At 38.1% G+C, this 18,090-nt stretch overlaps 1 protein-coding gene across 16 annotated transcripts in view; it reads left to right on the top strand.

Annotated features, from left to right (window-relative positions):
• Positions 1-97: 97 nt before the first annotated feature.
• Pdss2 (decaprenyl diphosphate synthase subunit 2) overlaps positions 98-18,090 on the top strand; it is a 302,283-nt gene continuing 284,290 nt past the window's right edge. For 12 of the 16 annotated variants that reach the window (XR_002386384.2, XR_015450331.1, XR_002386383.2 and 9 more), the window contains exon 1: positions 105-675. Coding sequence is in view for 12 of the 16 variants with exons in the window: in XM_013076081.3 (XP_012931535.1) it covers positions 380-675 (296 nt within the window). In the remaining 4 variants the exon portion in view is untranslated. Of the gene's footprint in view, positions 676-18,090 lie in introns of all 16 variants that reach the window. The other 4 variants (XM_087208708.1, XM_087208706.1, XM_021236880.2 and 1 more) reach the window with 3 other exon arrangements.

Genomic DNA, 18,090 nt, shown 5'->3' with positions numbered 1-18,090 from the left:
AGAGCTCCGCCCCTTCGGAAGTCCTAGGCTCCGCCGTAAAGTTGGGGGGGTTCTTTGCCACTCAACATACAGCCCGCCTCCTTCTTTACGGCAGGCCGCATTCCACGCCTCCAATATGGCGTCCCCCGTATAGACTGTAGTGGAGGTTTCTACTCCAGGTGGCGGGGCCAGTGCAGAGCCGGGGTTACGGTCCATTCAGCCCGGGCTTCAGAAAGCAGCAGATAAAGTTCGTTTGGGGTTACGGTTCAGGAAGGAACCGTCCTCTGAGGGACAAGAACCGCCGCTTCCATTTAGTTCCTGCGAGTTCTTTCTTGGCCCCTGGTTTCTTTCCCGAGGCATCTCTGATAACCCAGGTCCTTGACACTCTCAGACTCAGACTATGAATCTTCGGCAGCCGCTGATGCGCTTGCCCCGTTATCTCGGGGTCTTGGGTCCCCTACGTCGCTCGTGGTGGTTCCCGTCCCTCAACACCATCTCCGCTCTGGGCTCCTGGCGTGGTCATTCCTCCAAGTCCCCGACCCACTGGAACCAGGTGGTGTCAGAGGCGGAGAAGATCGTGGGCTATCCCACATCCTTTATGAGCCTCCGCTGCCTGCTGAGCGACGAGCTCAGCAACATCGCTATGCAGGTGAGGAAGCTGGTGGGGACTCAGCACCCTCTACTTACTACTGCCAGGTGAGCGACACCCTCTCCCTCCGACTCATCCGACCCACTCAAGTCTTCTCCCGGCCAGCGAACCCACTCTGCTTCGCTCAGACTAGCTTCCTGCCAATCTTTTATCTCTTTCTACCGTCCGCCCTCCTAGACGTTGCTTTTCTGCACTTTAGTCCACGTACTCTTCATGGACTTGCTCAGCCGAGTGGATAAATGGTTTTCTTATGAAGAGCACTTGTGCGCTTTTCGAGATTTTGCTTAACTGTTGAAAGTGAAGATGCTTCAGTGATTTGTGGAGAAATGGAGCAGGGATGTAGGTGTATTGAGTCACTGTATAGATGCGGCCTTTATAAGTGAGATAGATTTTTGATTCCGCACTATTCAGAATCATATCCAGAAAGAGTAGAGAGGGAGAAACGACCTGACAGTTAACAGTTCTTTCCAACGAATGTTTAGACTTGAAGTAGGAATTTATCCAGGCAGTAGTCATTATCCTTTTGATACTTTTATCACTTGTGCTGGACTACTGCTGTGAAACGTGCCATTAACGTTATAAACTCCATTTCCAATAAACAAAAAAACTGCACCTTTTGATTTATAATCAATTTAAAACATACAGAAAAATTGCAAGAATAAAAGTAGAATGTACCTGTATACCCTTTAATCAGATTCACATGTACACTACTCATGTGGATGTGTGTGTGTATGTTTGTATGTATATATATATATATATATATTTTTGGGGGGGATCACTTGCTAGATTGCATATATTACAGTCCTTTACACTGAATTCTTAAGTATGTATTTCCTAAGCATAGGGATATTTTCTTACATAGCTGTAGTACAGTTATCAATTTAGCTACTTTTAATATTGATACAATACTTTTAATCTTTACCATGTGGTACAGAATCCAGACTAGGATCAGGTATTGCATTTAGTTGTTATCTCTAGACTCCTTCAATCAGAATACTTCTGTGACTCTCCTTGGCCTTTAGGACTAGAGCAGTTTTTCTCAACTTGGGCAGTTTTGCCTTCTAGAGGACGTATGGCAATGTGTGAAGACATTTCTGGTTATCACAGATGAGAACGGGTAGAGGGCTGGAGTGCTGCCCTACAATTCCCAAGTCAGCCTCACAAGAAAAACTTTTGTTTCAAAATGTCAGTACTGTCCGTAAGGAGAAACACAGGACAGAAGCCATCTTTCTTTTTCTATTTTCTATTCAACTTTTATGTATTGTTTTTCTTTTGAGAAGGGCCCTGTTATGCAGTTCAGGCTGGCCTTGAACTCACTATGTAGCCCAGGCTGGCCTCAAATTTGCAGCAATCCTCCTGCCTCAGCCTCCTGAGTGCTGGGATTACAGGTGTATGCCACCAAGCCTGGCTTAAATTTTTTATTTTTATATAACTATGTTCACAGGCAGAAGAAAATAGTAATGTGGAGATCCAATATAGTCAGGATCCCCCAAATGGTAACATCTCAGTAAAAGTATAGTCTAATACTAAAAGCAGGATATTGATATTGGAACAGTCAAGATGCAAAACATTTTCATGACAACAAAGATCCCTTTTGTTGCCCTTTTTAACCACACTCACTGTCCTTGCCCACCCCATTTTTTATTAAACACCTGTTATTTTCTTATTATATGTTTCCAAATAGCAATAATAAAGTAATTTTATTTAACATTGTTTCTAATTATCAGATATGTCACTTTATGATTGTGCTAAATTTGTTTTGTAGCTAGAATGCTCTCTAGAGATTCTAAGTGATAAATATACCCAGAACATACAGTCCTGTGATATATGTATATATGTATTCATATGTATTTATTGTCATCATGGGAATTGAACCTGGGGCCTTCACACTGAGCTATATCCTCAAACCTTTAAAATTTTATTTATTCATTTATTATAGACAGAGTCTCACTAAGTTGCCCAAGCTGGGGTTGAACTTCTGATCCTCTTGCCTCAGCCTCCCAAGTCTCTGGGATAACAGGCCACCAAGTCTGGCAATATGTGTATATTTTAAAGCTTAATAGTGAAACCAAAGAGCCTACTATACTACCTAATTTTAGAACTATAACTTTGCCTATCCTGTTGAAGTATCTTGTGTACTCCCTAGACCAGTGATGGCAAACCTTTTAGAGCTTTCAATGATACAGCCTGCTGTGGCATGCATGTCATAGGTTTGACACCATTGTAGCCCCTCTCCCTGACTTCTCTATACTGATTTTTGTTGTTGAATTTTCCTTTTTTAGTCATATAAGTGTTTTCCAAAATAATAACATGTTTAATTTTGCTAATTCTTTTCTTTGAAATTTACAAACATGGTGATTTGTTGCATATGGCTTTCTATGACTTATGTTTCATTTGTCATTGTTTCTGAGATTCATCCATGTTGTGTATATTACTATATTTCATTAGTTATTCACTGGTATATGGAATTCTATTTTGTAAATATATTGCAGCATTTGGAGTGTTTGTATTTTTTGGTATTGTTAAAAATACTGCCATGAATATGTTCATATATATCACTTGGTGTACAAATCTTGTTGAATATAATTTTCTTTTTTTTGAGACAGGGTCTCACTATGTAGTTCAGGTTGACCTTGATCTCGTGGCAATCCTCCTGCCTTAGTCTCCCAAGTACAGGGATTACAGATGTGTGCCATGACACCCAGTTAACTGTTTCTTTTAGGAGATATGGTCTGATAATATACAGGGGATAACTTCAGTTCCTTTGCACTTATTTAAACATGTTCTGTGAGTGAGTATGTAATCTATTTTGGAGAATGACCCGTGTGCAGCTGAAAAGAATGTATATTCTGATTTTGTGTGGTGGAACACTCCGTAAACATTTGTTAAGTTCATTTGTTCAAGAGTTTGTTTGAATTCTAGTATTTCATTGCTTATTTTTTGTCTAGTTGATCTATTTGTGACAGTGGGATATTGAGGTCCCCCACTACTGTTGTATTAGTGCTTATTTGATTTTTCATGTCCGTTAGTATTTGTTTTATATAGTTGGGCACACTAGTATTTGGTGCATGTATATTTATGATTGTCATCTCTTCCTCTTGGATCGTTGCCTTTACAAGAATGTAGTGTCCTTCTTTGTCTCTCTTAATCAGTGTTGGTTTGAAATCTATTTGATCTGCAAAGAGGATAGCTACACCTGCTTTTTTTCAGGTTCCCGTTGCATGGAGTATTGTTTTCCATCCTTTAACTTTCAGTCTATGAGTTTCTTTTTGAATTAAGTGTGTTTTTTGTATGCAGCATATTGTTTTATCTTGCTTCTTGACCCATTCTGCCAGTCTGTTTCTTTTGATTGGTGAATTGAGACCACTGACATTGATGGTTATAACTGATATGTATTGACTTATCATTGTCATGACTTTTTCTTTTTGTTGGATTCTCCCCCTTTGCTTTAATTTCTTGTCGTGCCTGACAGATTCATTCTGCTGAGCTTCTTGGGGTTGTGATCCTCGTTGTCTTTTCCTAGGATATTGTCTAAAAGTTTTTGGAGTGCTGGTTTAGTATTTGTGAAGTTCCTAAGGTGCTGATTGTCATGAAAGTATCTTATTTCTCCATCCATTTTGAAAGATAGTTTTGCAGGGTACATCAATCTGGGTTGGAGGCTGTTTTCCTTTAGGGCTTGAAATACATCACTCCAAGCTCCTCTTGCCCAGAGTATTTGTGTTGAGAAGTCTGCTGTGATTCTGATGGACTTTCCTTTGTATGTAATTTGTTTCTTTTCTCTCACTGCTTGTAGAATTTTGTTCTTCTGTTGGGTTTTTGGAATCTTAACTATTATATGCCTATGTGTAGATTTTTTTTTTGATCAAGGCTAGTTGGAGTCCTATATGCCTCACTTATCTGTGTGTCAAGTTCTTTTCCCCTGCTTGGGAAATTTTCTGCCATCACTTCTGTGAAAAGTTTTTTATGTCATCTGCACTCTCTCCTGTTTCTTCATTGACTCCAGTCAGTCTTATGTTATTCTTCTTTGCATCTTCTAGCAGCTGCTGGATTGATTTCTTGTGGTCCCTTACTATTTTAAAGCATTTTTTCTTTTCCTGGTCACTAATTTCAGTCTTATCTTCTACATCTGAAATTCTGTCCTCACATTGGTTCATTGTGCTGCGTAAACTTTCAATGGAGTTTTTAATCTCCTGGAAATCTGTTTGCATCTGTTTTATGGATTCCATTTGTTTCCTATGTTGGGATTCCATCATGTTCCTCAACTCCTCTATTTTTTTATGTGTCCTCTCTAGATTTATTAATCGTGTCTTGCACAATGGGCACAATCTGTGCTGTTATCTGAGAAATTATTTCTGATTTCATTTTTTCCAGATCCTCTTTTGTTGCCAGTTCAGGAAGTCCAGGTGGTTGAGTATTAGATTGTTCCATCTCGTTTCCCTTTGGGGTTGCTTTAGGTGATCTGGAAGTCTGGTTTTTGAGACTTGTTTACGTGTCTTCTCATTTCAACAGGGTGTGTGCTGCTGGCACCTGTTTGGCTCACCTTCTCAGCTCTGGGGGCAGCTCTGCTCCACTGTACTGGGGGCAGTGGTACGGTGGTCTGGAAGACTCCTCCTCGGCCCTGGAGGTGGCTCTGCTCCTCTGTGCTGGGGGTGGTGGTATGGCATCCCCAAAGGCTCCTCAGCACTGGGGGCAGCTCTGTTCGCTTGGGGCAGTGGTCTCTTTTAGGAGATAATACCAAATTCTTTCCCAAGGTGGTTGTATCTATTTACGCTATGACATGCATTTTCTGGGTTTAGGTTACTCCATGTTTTGAGAACACTAGAACCATGAGCTTTCTTAAGTTTTGCTAATCATGAAGGAGGTTTCTTTCTCTTTCGTGGGAATGATAGTGTCAGGGATGAGGTTATAGCAGTGTAGTGTATTGTGAGTGTTGTAATCCCTCTAATAAAGCATTGACATGAAATAGTAGAGCTAAAGAATTTATTAATGTGTGAATAATTGCAGTTCAATATCTACTTATAGCCAGAGCATCAGGTGAAGACTTGGAGAACATCCCCTCTGAGGCCATCAGAGACATACCAGATGAAATCTGGTGAGACTAATGCTCTGAAACTCTCCTGATTGTAACTTACCCTGCCTAGCAGTCCCACAGTACAGTGAAAAAATTGGAGAGGAACAAAATAAATAACAAATTTTACCGAAGTGTTATGATAGCATATAAGAGTTATATTTTATAATAAAGAGCTAGTCTGCATGTAATTTTATTGTATTTACTATGATAGTGTTTTGCAGATTATTTGAACAATCTAAACTCACTTGGACAATTAACAAAGAAACATTTGGCGAGGGGATCTAGATCAATGTCTATCTCTCAATTGATCGATCTATTGTGCATCTGTTTTAGCAAAGGAGCAGGCATTTGATCCATAGATTATCAAGTAATGACTATTATAAATTAGAGATTAAAACAGATTAAACAGCTGTATTATTTCTCATAGTTTGCACTATAATTTCAAGTTTTGTCAGCAAAGGATTGATAATTAACGGGAAGATACTCAGCATGGTAGGCAAAGGGCACCCCCCATTAGGAAATTATACTTGGGCAATTCTTTTGTAATTGTAAAATGACCCATTTTACATTCTGAGTTCCTGTTATTTGCTTAAATCAATATTTTAATCCCTTGGGCAATTTACTTTTTGAATAAATCTACACTGTATGTTTAGGATGAATAATGTTTAATATCCTTAAAATTTAAATGAGTTGTGGGCCGGGGGTTTGGCTTAGTGGTTCTGCCACCTGCCTTGCAGGTGCAGGGTCCTGAGTTTCATCCCTGGTACCAAAAAAAAAAAGGAAAAAAATTTAAATGAGTTGTAATATTTTTGGCAAACAATAGGAGAAAAAAGAAAATTGGCACACTTCATTATTCACTACTTTCTTTTCTTTAACCCGCCCTGTCAAGAAAAGGGAAAAGGAGCCTAGAAATATACTCTTCAATTCAACAATTTAATTCAGAAGTCAGGATAGGGCTGGGGCTATAATAGCTCAGTGGTAGAACACATGTCTAGGATGCACTGGGCCCTGGGTTCAATTCCTGCCAAGAAAAAAAATAAATTAAAAATCTTGAAATTTGTGAGCTGATGATCCTACTACTGGTAACAGTGGAACAGTTAGGACTGGGGATTTGGCTCAGTGGCTCTGCCTGTCTTAAAAGTGCGAGGTTCTGAGTTCAATCCCCGGTACAAAACAAAACAAAACACCAACAAACATAACAAAATGGAACAGTTAGCTTATTTTTTATCCTTGTTTTTATAGATTTTCTAGTATCTCATGTTGTAAATTCCAGTTAGATGAATAATCCTCAATTAGTTGATTCATTGTTTACTGAAACTTATAAAGAAGTCCAAAACATGGACCTGTCTCTTAATACGTGGACAATTCTATTTGACACAAAATATGTTTACAGGTATCTGGCAGGAAGAAGAAAATGATCTGTGGCTAATGAGTTATTATAGTTATACATGACTTAGAATAGTAAAGAAACGTTTGTGGAGAAATTGGGACTTCACTGAAGGATAAGTGGATAAAAATTACATCAGTAGTATTTAAGGGTGGTGGTAATATATTACTTATTTTTTCCTTCATGAGTCTTTTTTTCTTCCTTTCTTCCTCAGGCTTTTATACTTCTACTAGGTATAGGGAGGACCTTTAAAACAAGGATAAAGAGTGCAGTAAGGTAAAATGAACAGCATGAATAGAACTAGCATTGCCAAACGGATGTTGGGAAGTGGGGAGGAAGATTAAAGAAGGAGGAACCATTTTACCTACTGTTAAGTCTTACTTTATAGCTATGTTAATTAAGAGTGTGATATTGGTAGAGAGATAGATCAACAGAACAGAACAAAGAACCCTAAAATAGATCAATATAAATATACCCAATTGATTTTTAACAAAAGGACAAAAGCAGTTCTGTGAAGGGGGGATAATTTTAACAAATGATACTGGAACAGTTGGATATCACAGGGAAAAAAAAAAGGAAAACAATGTGCATCTAAAACTCACCATATATATACATATATATAAAAATGGAAAACAACCTGCATCTAAAACTCACCATATATATATAAACAACCTGCATCTAAAACTCACCATATATACACCATATATATATACATATATATATTTATATTATATATTTTTAAATCAGTGTAAATCGATCATTGTAAAATCATAAATTGATTTAGATAGGAAACATAAAACTGTAGAACTTACAGAAAATATAGGTGAACTTCTTCAGAACCCAGGGCTAGGTAAACAGTTCAGACATGGCAACAAGAATTTAATTCATGGAATAAAATAATAATTGGACTCACCAAATTGAAAGCTTTGTGAATGACCTTGTGAAGGAGAAGAAAAGATTAGTTATGGACTGGGAGAAAATATTTCCAGATCATGTCTGAAGAAGAATTCATATCCAGAATTAGTAAAGAACTCTCAAAACTCCATAGAAAGTGAATGAAAAGCATGGTGGCACCTACGAAGGTGGCAGGTGAACTTATGAAAAGATGTGCAGCATTATTAGCCATTAGGGCACTGCAAATGAAAGCCACCATGAGATGCTGCCACATACCTGTTAGAGTGACTAAAATAAAAAGTATTGACATTGTTGATGTCCTAGTGAAGATACAGTAAAACTAGATCTCTCATACCTTGCTTTTGGAAATGTAAAATGGTATAAATACTCGGAGAACAGCTTAGCAATTTCTTTTAAAATGAAACATACACTTACTATACATCCCAGGAATCATACTCCGATGCATTTACCCCAGGAAATAAAAACTTTTGTCTATATCAAAACCCATACAGGGAATGATTATAGCAGTCTTATTTGTAATAGCCCCAAAGTGACCAACCCAAGTGTCATTCATTGGTGAAATGAATTAGTACGTACATAATAAAATACTACTTGATAGTTACAAAGAAATAAACTATTAATACATATAAGTTGGATGAGTCTCAAAGGAATTATACTACTTGAAAAAAGTCGATCTCGTTCCTTCAAAAGTTAAAAATTTTGCTATCTGATCTAGTAGTTCCACTGCTGAGTACATATCTGAAAGAATATAGAACAGACTCAAAGAAATATTTGTTCATAGCAGTTATATTCATAGTGGCCCAAAGTGGAAGCAACCCAAATGTCCATCAGTGAATGAATAGATTAAATGGATTATTCAGCCATAAGAAGGAAAGAACTTATGGCACATGTTATAACATGGTTGAATACTGAGGATATATGTTACATGAATAAATCACTCATAAAATGACACATGTTGTATGGTTCCACTTATTTCAGTATTCAGAATAGGCATATTCAGAGAAAATGTAGAAATGGAAAGGAATTGGAGGGAGGGGAAAATGAGGACTTGTTTAATGGGTAGAGAGTTGCAATTTTGCAAGATAAAAAAGGTTCTGGTGATTGGTTACTCAATAATGTGACTATAGTTAACACTATATATACTTAAAACTCTGTACATTTAAAAATGGGTAAGGTAAATTTTATGCATGTGTATTTTACCACATCTTTAAAAAAAGTCAATCTCGATCATTTTTTAAATGTTAAATTCTAGATAGAACAAATTAGTGGTTTCTAGAGTGAGGGACAATGTGAGGAGTAGGGAGGAGTGTAAATACAGAGAGGTGTATTGTGGTGTTGGAGCAGTTTGAAATCTTGATTGGGATAGGGGTTACATGAATCTAGACGAGAGATACAGTTGCCTGGAATGACACACGCTTATATTCATATGTGAATGCAGGTTGGAAAAATGCTGAAAATGAGGTAAGGTCTATATTTTAGTTCACACTAATGTACCAGTATCAATTTTTTGGTTTTAGTATTATACTATAGCTATAAAAGATATCACCATTGAGTGAAGCTGGGTGAAGGGTATTTAGGACTCTATAATATTTTTTATATAGTATTTTTGTAGCTTCCTGTTTATACTTATTTCATTATTTCAAAAAGCTTAAAATTATAGCATGTAGAATTGAGTCAGGGAGGGAGGTAGGGCTGGCAAATCTTGAGAAAAGACCTGTGTTCTAGTTTTATCTTTGTAGGTGTACAGCTCTGTGACCACAGGCAAATCACTTCATCAGTCTGGGTGTTAGTTTCTTAAGCAATGAAGTGAGGATTTTGACTAGGCAATTTGCTTGTATTGCCAGTTCTAGTCTTATCTAGAAATCAGTGTTCCTGCATGTGGCAGGTGAGAAACCCCTTTTCATTTCTCCAGTGGACAGTGAGAAGACTGAGTGCATGTAGTAATAAAGACTATTTCTATAATTAAAAAGTCCTAAAAACTCAGAAAACAGAATTTTTTTCCAGACTTGGAAATCTGACCTGATGTGAGACTATTTATACTGTTTATTTATCCCACTGAATGTGAATATTCATGCATTTTACTGCAGAAATATTAATGTGTTTGACTACAGGGTGCTGCCCCAGTTCCTACTGGAGTATTGGGTTGAAGGTACCTTCCTAATCAGAAAAATATAAAATTCTGAAGGGCATTTGGCCCAAGGGCTTTAGATGAAGGCTTGTGCATCTATCCAAGCTGGGCACTGGTGTGTAGGATGTGATTTCATGACTTTGACTAGTTGTGTGGGAGAAGTTGAAGGTAGCCACAGTGCATCAACCTCTCCTTCCTTCCATTTCAACTTGCACCCTGTGGTTTCCTTATCACTTCCCTAATTAAATGTAATTATCCACTTGCTCATGATCATCTATCTGCCTCTGTCTTCTCCTCCCTCTTGTCTCCCCTATCCTCAGGTCCCCTTCCCATTTCTACAAAGTCTACTTCCCTGTTTCCTATCATCTATCTTTAATTTGTTGTTTAAATTATTCATATTTTGGTTTTTTATAGAAGGGAAACCATGTGGTATTTAATCTCTGTGTCTGATTTGTTTCTCTTAGCATTATGGTCTCAAGATACATCCATTTTCCTACGTATGACTCAAATTTATCCTTCTTCATGTACTCTTTTTACTATTAATCACTTTTATGTCTGTATAGATCATGACAATTTAAGTACTTTCAGCTTTTGTAAATTTACTTCATGGACTACCTACTGTTAAATGCCTTTAATATATGGAAGATTCTTAATTGTTTAAAGATGATGATTAATACTTTTTCAGTATTGAATGGTTAAATTTCTGTTGTTTAAACATAGGTGACTTCTTTGAGCAATGTGTTTTTTTTTTTTGGTATCGGAGATCGAACTCGGGCCCTTGCATTTGCAAAGCAGGCGGTGAAACCACTGAGCTAAATCCCCGGCCCTGTGGTTTTATTTTCATTGATTATTCTTGATAGATTTGGCTTTTAAGATTAAATTTTTATTTAAATATTCTGCCTTTTTGTTTTTACCTTCACAACTCTCTACACTCTTATTTCAGACTTAGGTATAATTTAGTACGCAGTTATAGGAAACAAACTGTGATATTTAGTCTCTTCTCTTAGGGAGCATTGAGTCCTTGGTAGAGGCTTCTTGTTCCTGAGTTCACAACAGTTATGTGGCTACCCAAAGAATCTTATTAGTCTTTGTGGCGAAATTCTTCAGAGCTTTTGAATTTATTATTAGAAATTTAATTTTAGTCTCTTCCACATTTATGAAAGAAGCTTTTTGATTCAGTTCTGTAATTACTGACTGAAATCCTACATTACTTATAAAGAATTTTTTATTGCGTGACTAGGAGAAAATTATAAATTTTAATTCATTCCACAAATATTTGAGGTGGTCTGGCCATGGTGTGTACAAACAAGAGTTTAAGACACAGTTGCTGTCTCCCAGGAATTAATGAGAGGCGGTATAGTGAGCATGAGCTCTTGAGTCAGACTGTTTGGGGTCACATCCTGGTGCCGCCACTACCAAGCTATGTGACATCAAAAGATTTACTTCACATCTCTGGCCTTTAGTTTCCTCATCTATAAAATAAGGACAATAATTGTATCCAAATCATAGGCTTTGTGAATTTTAAATGAGTTACTGTAGGCAAAGTGCTTAGAAAAGCAATTAGCATATAGCAAATCCAAGTGGTAGCAGTTATTATTATTATTATTATTATTAAAAATTTGTTGTAGTGGAGATACTTTCACAGAATCAAAGAAACTTGAGAGAAATATAGTAGGATCTGTGAAAAATGTGCTGTAGAGACAGAGAAGGAGAAAAGGTCTCTCCAGTGAAATTGAAAATATCCAAAGATTAGGTGGCATGTGAGTTGAGTCATTCTGGATGGGAAGGATATGAGAAAGGGAGGAAAAGAAATTAAGGCACAGGAACTACTTGTCAAAGTCTTTGGAGATTTGCAATTGGGTGTAGGAAGAGTGTGGGATGGGATGGGATGAAATGAGGCAGAAGGGTAGGTTGGAAATAGACATTTCTTCAACAGTAGAGTAATAGCTGCTAGACTGTCCCTCCACTTCAAAGAATAGAAAGCTGGGCACATATATGAAACCAACTATATTCTGCTTTCATTACTAAAGGGTATGCCATATAGAGCAATTTGTTTACCTATTCAACTTAAATATTTAGATTATTTTTAGTTTTTGGTTACTGTGAATAAAGCTTCAGTGAACTAAAGAGAATTGATCCAAAAGATGAAAGAAAGGAAAAGTTGAGGCCAAATTTTGAGGAATTTTGTATATTTTAGTCAACTTTGTCATCACAGAGACATAGTATCCAACTTCAAGGAGGAGAGGTTTAATTGCTCCTGGTTTCGGTCTGTGGTTGGCTGACTCCAAGGCAGACATCATGGTGGAAGGGCGTAGCAGAGCAGAGCTGTTTAGTTCATGGTGGCCTGGAAGCAGAACAGAAGTGTGACAGAGAAGAATGGCTGAGGTACCATATATAGTATCCAAAGCCACACATCCATGACCCACCTGAACACACCTGGACAAAGGAGTGTCCTTTACCAATTTGCTAAGAGTTTCTTAATCCATTGAAGTTGGCCTATCAAGATTAATGTCACAGGAGACCAACCAGCGCAAACTGAGGATCCAGGCAGTGTGAAGCCCCTGCTCTATTCTGGGCTCTGCCCAGGGCAGGGTGATGACCCTGGCGCGGCTTGGAGCCCCTGCTCCATCCCCGTGCTCTGCTTAGCCACGCAGGCTCTAGCAGGGCCTGGTCCCATGCACACCCCCTCCGTTGTCCTTGTCATGTTGTTCCCTGCCCCACCTCTGGCCTACTGGCTCTTCTGCTACCTGGTTCCACATTACAGAGGCACAGGGGATTATAAAGACCCTTGTCCTGAGCTCTACAAGATAGAGCAGAAGTGAGCAACAGAAAGAGGGCCTTTCTCAGGCTCCTTGATGAAAACTGAAGCTCAGCGGAAAAGTGAAGAGAATCTCTGCAATAAAGGCACACCAGACCACCGTACTTGGTAAGTTGGAGGGGTCATCACCTCCCATCGGAACCTGCACTATCTTCAGGGGAAAGGCAACTGGAACCTGCAGTAGAACCTTGCAGAGTTCAATCCTGCAGGAGGACAGGGAGCTCAACTTGGGACTAGCAGCCAGAAATCTGCCTGAATCTCGCAGGTCTGCTACTGGCTTGCTGAGACTCATTGACTTGTATCTGCACACGGCTGCCCACGTTGTCTACTGTGACAGCAGAGAAGGAGACCCTTCATTTTTATTTTTTGTTATTTACAAAAAAGAAAATTTTTTTTCTCTTATTTTTATTATTTTTCTACTCTTTTCAAATTTTTATTTTTCTCTTCTTTTTTTTCTTTCTTTTCTCTTTTCTCTCTCCCTCTCACTCATTTCTCACTGTCCCACGTTGCTTTTCATCTCCCTTTTTGTTCCTTTCTGGACCAAATTCAGATTTCTCCTTTTCTTTTCTTTTCTTTTCTTTTCTTTTCGTTTCTTTTTTCTTCTCTCGATTATCATTAGTTTTAAAGGAAGATAAATACATTATCTACCCTCCCTGTTGCTGTTAGGTGGTTCTGTTCACGTCTTTGTTCTTTCATTCTGCCATTTCCTCTTGTCTTCAACAGTTTCTTAGAGTTTGTGTGATTTTCTTGTGTTTTCGGCCTCACCACTAATCTTTCCTGATCCTTCTACCTATCTGTCCCTCCTTTCCCAACTCCTCCTAACTCCCCATCCTGAAGGGTAAAGTTACTATATTGAAGAGTTTATTCACTATAAACATATGTTGGGTTGGTCCTTGATTTTGATTTGTTGAGAAGTTTCTGTTCTACTTCTAGTCTCCTGATAGCCCAGGTCCTGATGGCTTCACTGTGGAATTCTACAAGGCATTTAAAGAAGAACTATCACCATTACTCTTTAAACTCATCAAGGAAATTGAAAGGGAAGCAAGGCTTCCAAAGTCATTCCTGGAAGCAAGTGTTACTTTGATTCCAAAACCAGAGAAAGACCCAACCCAAAAAGAATTGTTGACCAATCTCCCTAATGAACATTGATGCAAAAATCCTCAACAAGATACTGGCAAACAGAATACAGAGGGTCATCAAGAAGATTATACACCCTGACCAAGTCAGATTTCTCTCAGAGATGCAAGGATGGTTCAACATTCAAAAATCAATAAATGTAATACACTATATTAACAGAGTCAAGGACAAAAACCATATGATCATCTCAATAGATGCAGAAAAGGCATTTGACAAAATCCAACACTCATTCATGATAAAAATGCTACAGAAAATTGGAATAGAAGGTTTTTATCTCAACCTGATTAAGGCTATTTATGAAAAACCAATAGCCAACATCATACTAAATGGTCAAAAACTAAAAACTTCCTTGCTAAAATCAGGAACAAGACAAGGATGCCCACTATCACCACTCCTGTTCAATATAGTTCTAGAAACATTAGCCACAGTAATTAGAAAAGAGAAAGAAATAAAAGGAATACAGATAGGAAAGGAAGAAATTAAATTGTCATTATTTGCTGATGATATGATACTTTACATAGAAGACCCAAAAAACTCAGTCAAAAGTCTTCTAGACCTAACTGACAGATTCAGTAGAGTAGGTGGATATAAGGTCAACACTCAAAAAACAATAGTCTTTTTATATACAAATAGACTCATTGAGAGAGAAATTAGGGAAACAATTCCTTTTACAATAGCATCCAAAAAAATGAAATATCTAGGAATCAGCCTAACAAAGGAAGCAAAAGACCTCTACACTGAAAACTACAGCACTCTGAAAAAGGAGATCAAGGAGGATATAAGAAAATGGAAAGACATCCCTTGTTTCTGGGAAGGAAGAACCAATATAGTGAAAATGGCCATACTTCCAAAGTGACCATATAGATTTAATGCAATGCCGATTGAAATTCCAACAATATACTTCACAGAACTAGAGAAAACAACCCCAAAATTCATTTGGAACCAGAGGAGACCTAGAATAGCAAAAGCAAGTCTAGGCAACAGAGACATGGCTGGGGGTATCACAATCCCCAACTTGAAATTACACTACAAAGTTACTGTGATTAAAAAGTACCATGTGCCAGCATGGTACTGGCAAAGAAACAGCCCTGAGGATCAGTGGAATAGATTAGAAGATGCAGAAACAACTCCAGACACACTCAGCCACCTCATCTTTGACAAAGGAGCCAACTACCCTCATTGGAGGAAAGATAGCCTATTTAATAAATGGTGAAAACTGGATTTCAACCTGCCAGAGATTAAAACTAGACCCATATCTATCACCATACACTAAACTAAGATAGAAGTGGATTAAAGATCTAAATATTAAGACAGAAACACTAAACTTGCTGGAAGATAAGTTAGGTAGAACTCTTGATGACATTGGCATAGGAAAAGACTTTATGAACAAAACCTCAGTAGCATGGGAACTAGCACAAAGAATCAACAACTGGGATCTCATTAAAAGCTTCTGCGCTGCAAGAGAAACCACCAACAGAGCTAAGAGACAACCTACAATGTGGGAAAAAATTTTCACCAGCTGTACCTCAGACAAAGGTCTACTATCTAGAATATATAAAGAATTGAAAAACATCAGACCCCCCAAATCCAAAGACCCAATTCAAAAATGTGCATCTGAAATGAACAGACATTTCTCAGACAAAGAAGTAAAAGCAGCATATAAATATATGAAAAAATGTTCAACATCACTGGTCATTCGAGAGATGCAGATGAAAACAACACTGAGATTCCACTTCACGCCAGAAAGAATGGGTGTTATCAAGAAATCAACCAATAACAAATGTTGGTGGGGGTATAGGGAGAAAGGAACCCTTCTCCATTGTTGGTGGGAGTGCAGATTGGTGCACCACTGGGGAAATCCATATAGAGATACCTCAAAGAACTAGGGCTAGAGGTCCCATTTGACCCCAGCTATTCCCCTGCTGGGTATCTTCCCCAAAGAATTAAAAGAATCATACCACAGCAATATGTGTGCACTGATGTTTATAGCAGCACAGTTCGTAATAGCTAAAGCTTGGAAACAGCCCAAGTGCCATCAACTGGAAAATGGATAAAGAAGATGTGGTTTTTTTTAATAAAATGGAGTACTACTTGGCCATAAAGAATGAGCAACTAGAGACATTTATAGCTAAATGGATGCATATTGAGGCTATACTCTTAAGTGAAATAAATAGGACACGTGTAAATACCAAATAGTTTCTCTAGTGTGAGAAGCAAAGTGTAAATAAGGGTTAAAATGCTCTCATCTCTTTTTTTTTTTTTTGGTACTGGGGATTGAACTCAGGACCTTGCGCTTATGAGGCAGGCGGCAGAACCACTGAGCTAAATCCCTGGCCCCTGTAAGGGTTAAAATGATTAAAATGAATAACTGATAATCTGAAATAGGAAAAGGTCCAAAGGTGTACGGGTGGTGGGAAGGAAAGGGGAAAGGGAAGAAGGGAAAGGAAAAATTATGAGAAAAGAAAAAAAAAATGGAAATGAAATCCATGTAAATAGGGAAGGGTGGAGGGGGTGAAGGGTGCACAGGTAATGGGGAAAAAGAAAAATAAGACTAAGATACATTATGTACAGGTACAAGCACCCAATGATAAATGTAAATGTATTGTATACCTAACATGTACCAATAAAAGAATTTAAAAAAAAAGATTAATGTCACAGTCATGTTAGGAAGATTTAATCTTAGTTGGATGTGGTGGTGCACACTTGTAATCCTAGCACTCTTAAACGTTGAGGTAGGAAGATCACAAGTTCAAGCCCAGCCTGGGCAAATTAGCAAGATCATGTCTAAAAACAAAAAATTATAAAAGGGCTGGGGTTGTAGCTTAGTGCAAAGGCCCTGGGTTCCATCTCCAATACTGGAAAAAAAATAGATTTAGTCTTATTCTGAAGTCATTGGAGATTAAAGGTTAAGCAGTAGAGCAGAGGCACTGTTTTGAAAGCTGACTTTGACAACTGTGGAAGTTATGAATCTCAGAAAAGAAAAGTTGAGGGCAGGAATAAAACATGGTTGAAGACTGATTTTCATTTATTCATTTCTTCTTTCAGCAGCTAGTTCAGTGTGTCCCCTAATGTCCAGGTACTATGCGTATTACTGGAGGACGCAAAGGACACTGAGCCATATCCCCCCCCCATCAGCATTTATATTTATGTAAAGGAAATGTATAAAACAATGAGTTCAATAAAACATTACATCTATGTCAGGATAAAAGTGTTGCCAAGTAGAGTGAAGATATAGTCGAGTTGTTCAGGGAGCAGGGCTAAGGAATCAAGTCTCAATGAGATTACTTGAGTGTTGAAAACTGAGATGTTCTTGGGTTTAGAGGGATGATGAAAGTAGGGTCTGAACTTAGGCAGTGGTGATATAGATGAAATGGAAAGAATGGATTCAAGGTGCTTTCATGAAGTGAAGTTGACAGCCCTTGGTAATTATGAGAGTGAGAGAACAAATTTGAAGTAAGATGAGTAGTTGAGTTTGTTGATACCAGAGAAAGTATTTTGGGGTGCAAAGTGTAGGAGCAAATTTTGTAGATTTTTGAATTTGAAGTGTCTGTGGCATGTAGAAATGTCCAAAATGCGGTTAGGAATGAGTTAGGTATTCCTAAGGGAGGTGGACACAAAAGCTAGAGTTGAGAGCTGAGTCCACATAAGAGCAAAAGCTATAGAGTTTATGAGCTCTCAGGGAGGGGGGTATAGAATTATATCAGCATTGTTTAGTTGCAAGGAAAGAAATTGATTTTGGCTTACTTAAGCAAGGAGGAAGTAATCAGGCCATAGGAAGAACAGGAACTGGGGAAGCTCCCAGTTCTAGAGATAGGAAGCAAAATTTTGAGAAGCCATTAGCTATGGTTTTGAGAAGTGCCATGTCCAGTATCCACCTGGGATTGCACTCATAAGCTTCGTTCTAGGAGTGTGGTCATTCCCGGGTGGAGGTTTGGCCTTGTTATAGGCAATGTGAGCTTGCTGGTTCTGGAAGATGGGAGAATACTTGTTAAAAACAAAGAGACAC

This window comes from Heterocephalus glaber, unplaced genomic scaffold, assembly GCF_053883595.1.
Source record: "Heterocephalus glaber isolate CG9 unplaced genomic scaffold, H.glaber_assembly_v1.0 deba00000942, whole genome shotgun sequence".
In the NCBI taxonomy this organism is placed as follows: Eukaryota; Metazoa; Chordata; class Mammalia; order Rodentia; family Bathyergidae; genus Heterocephalus; species Heterocephalus glaber.
Note: the sequence above shows the minus strand (reverse complement) of the source record. Positions and strands in the feature narration are given on the sequence as shown.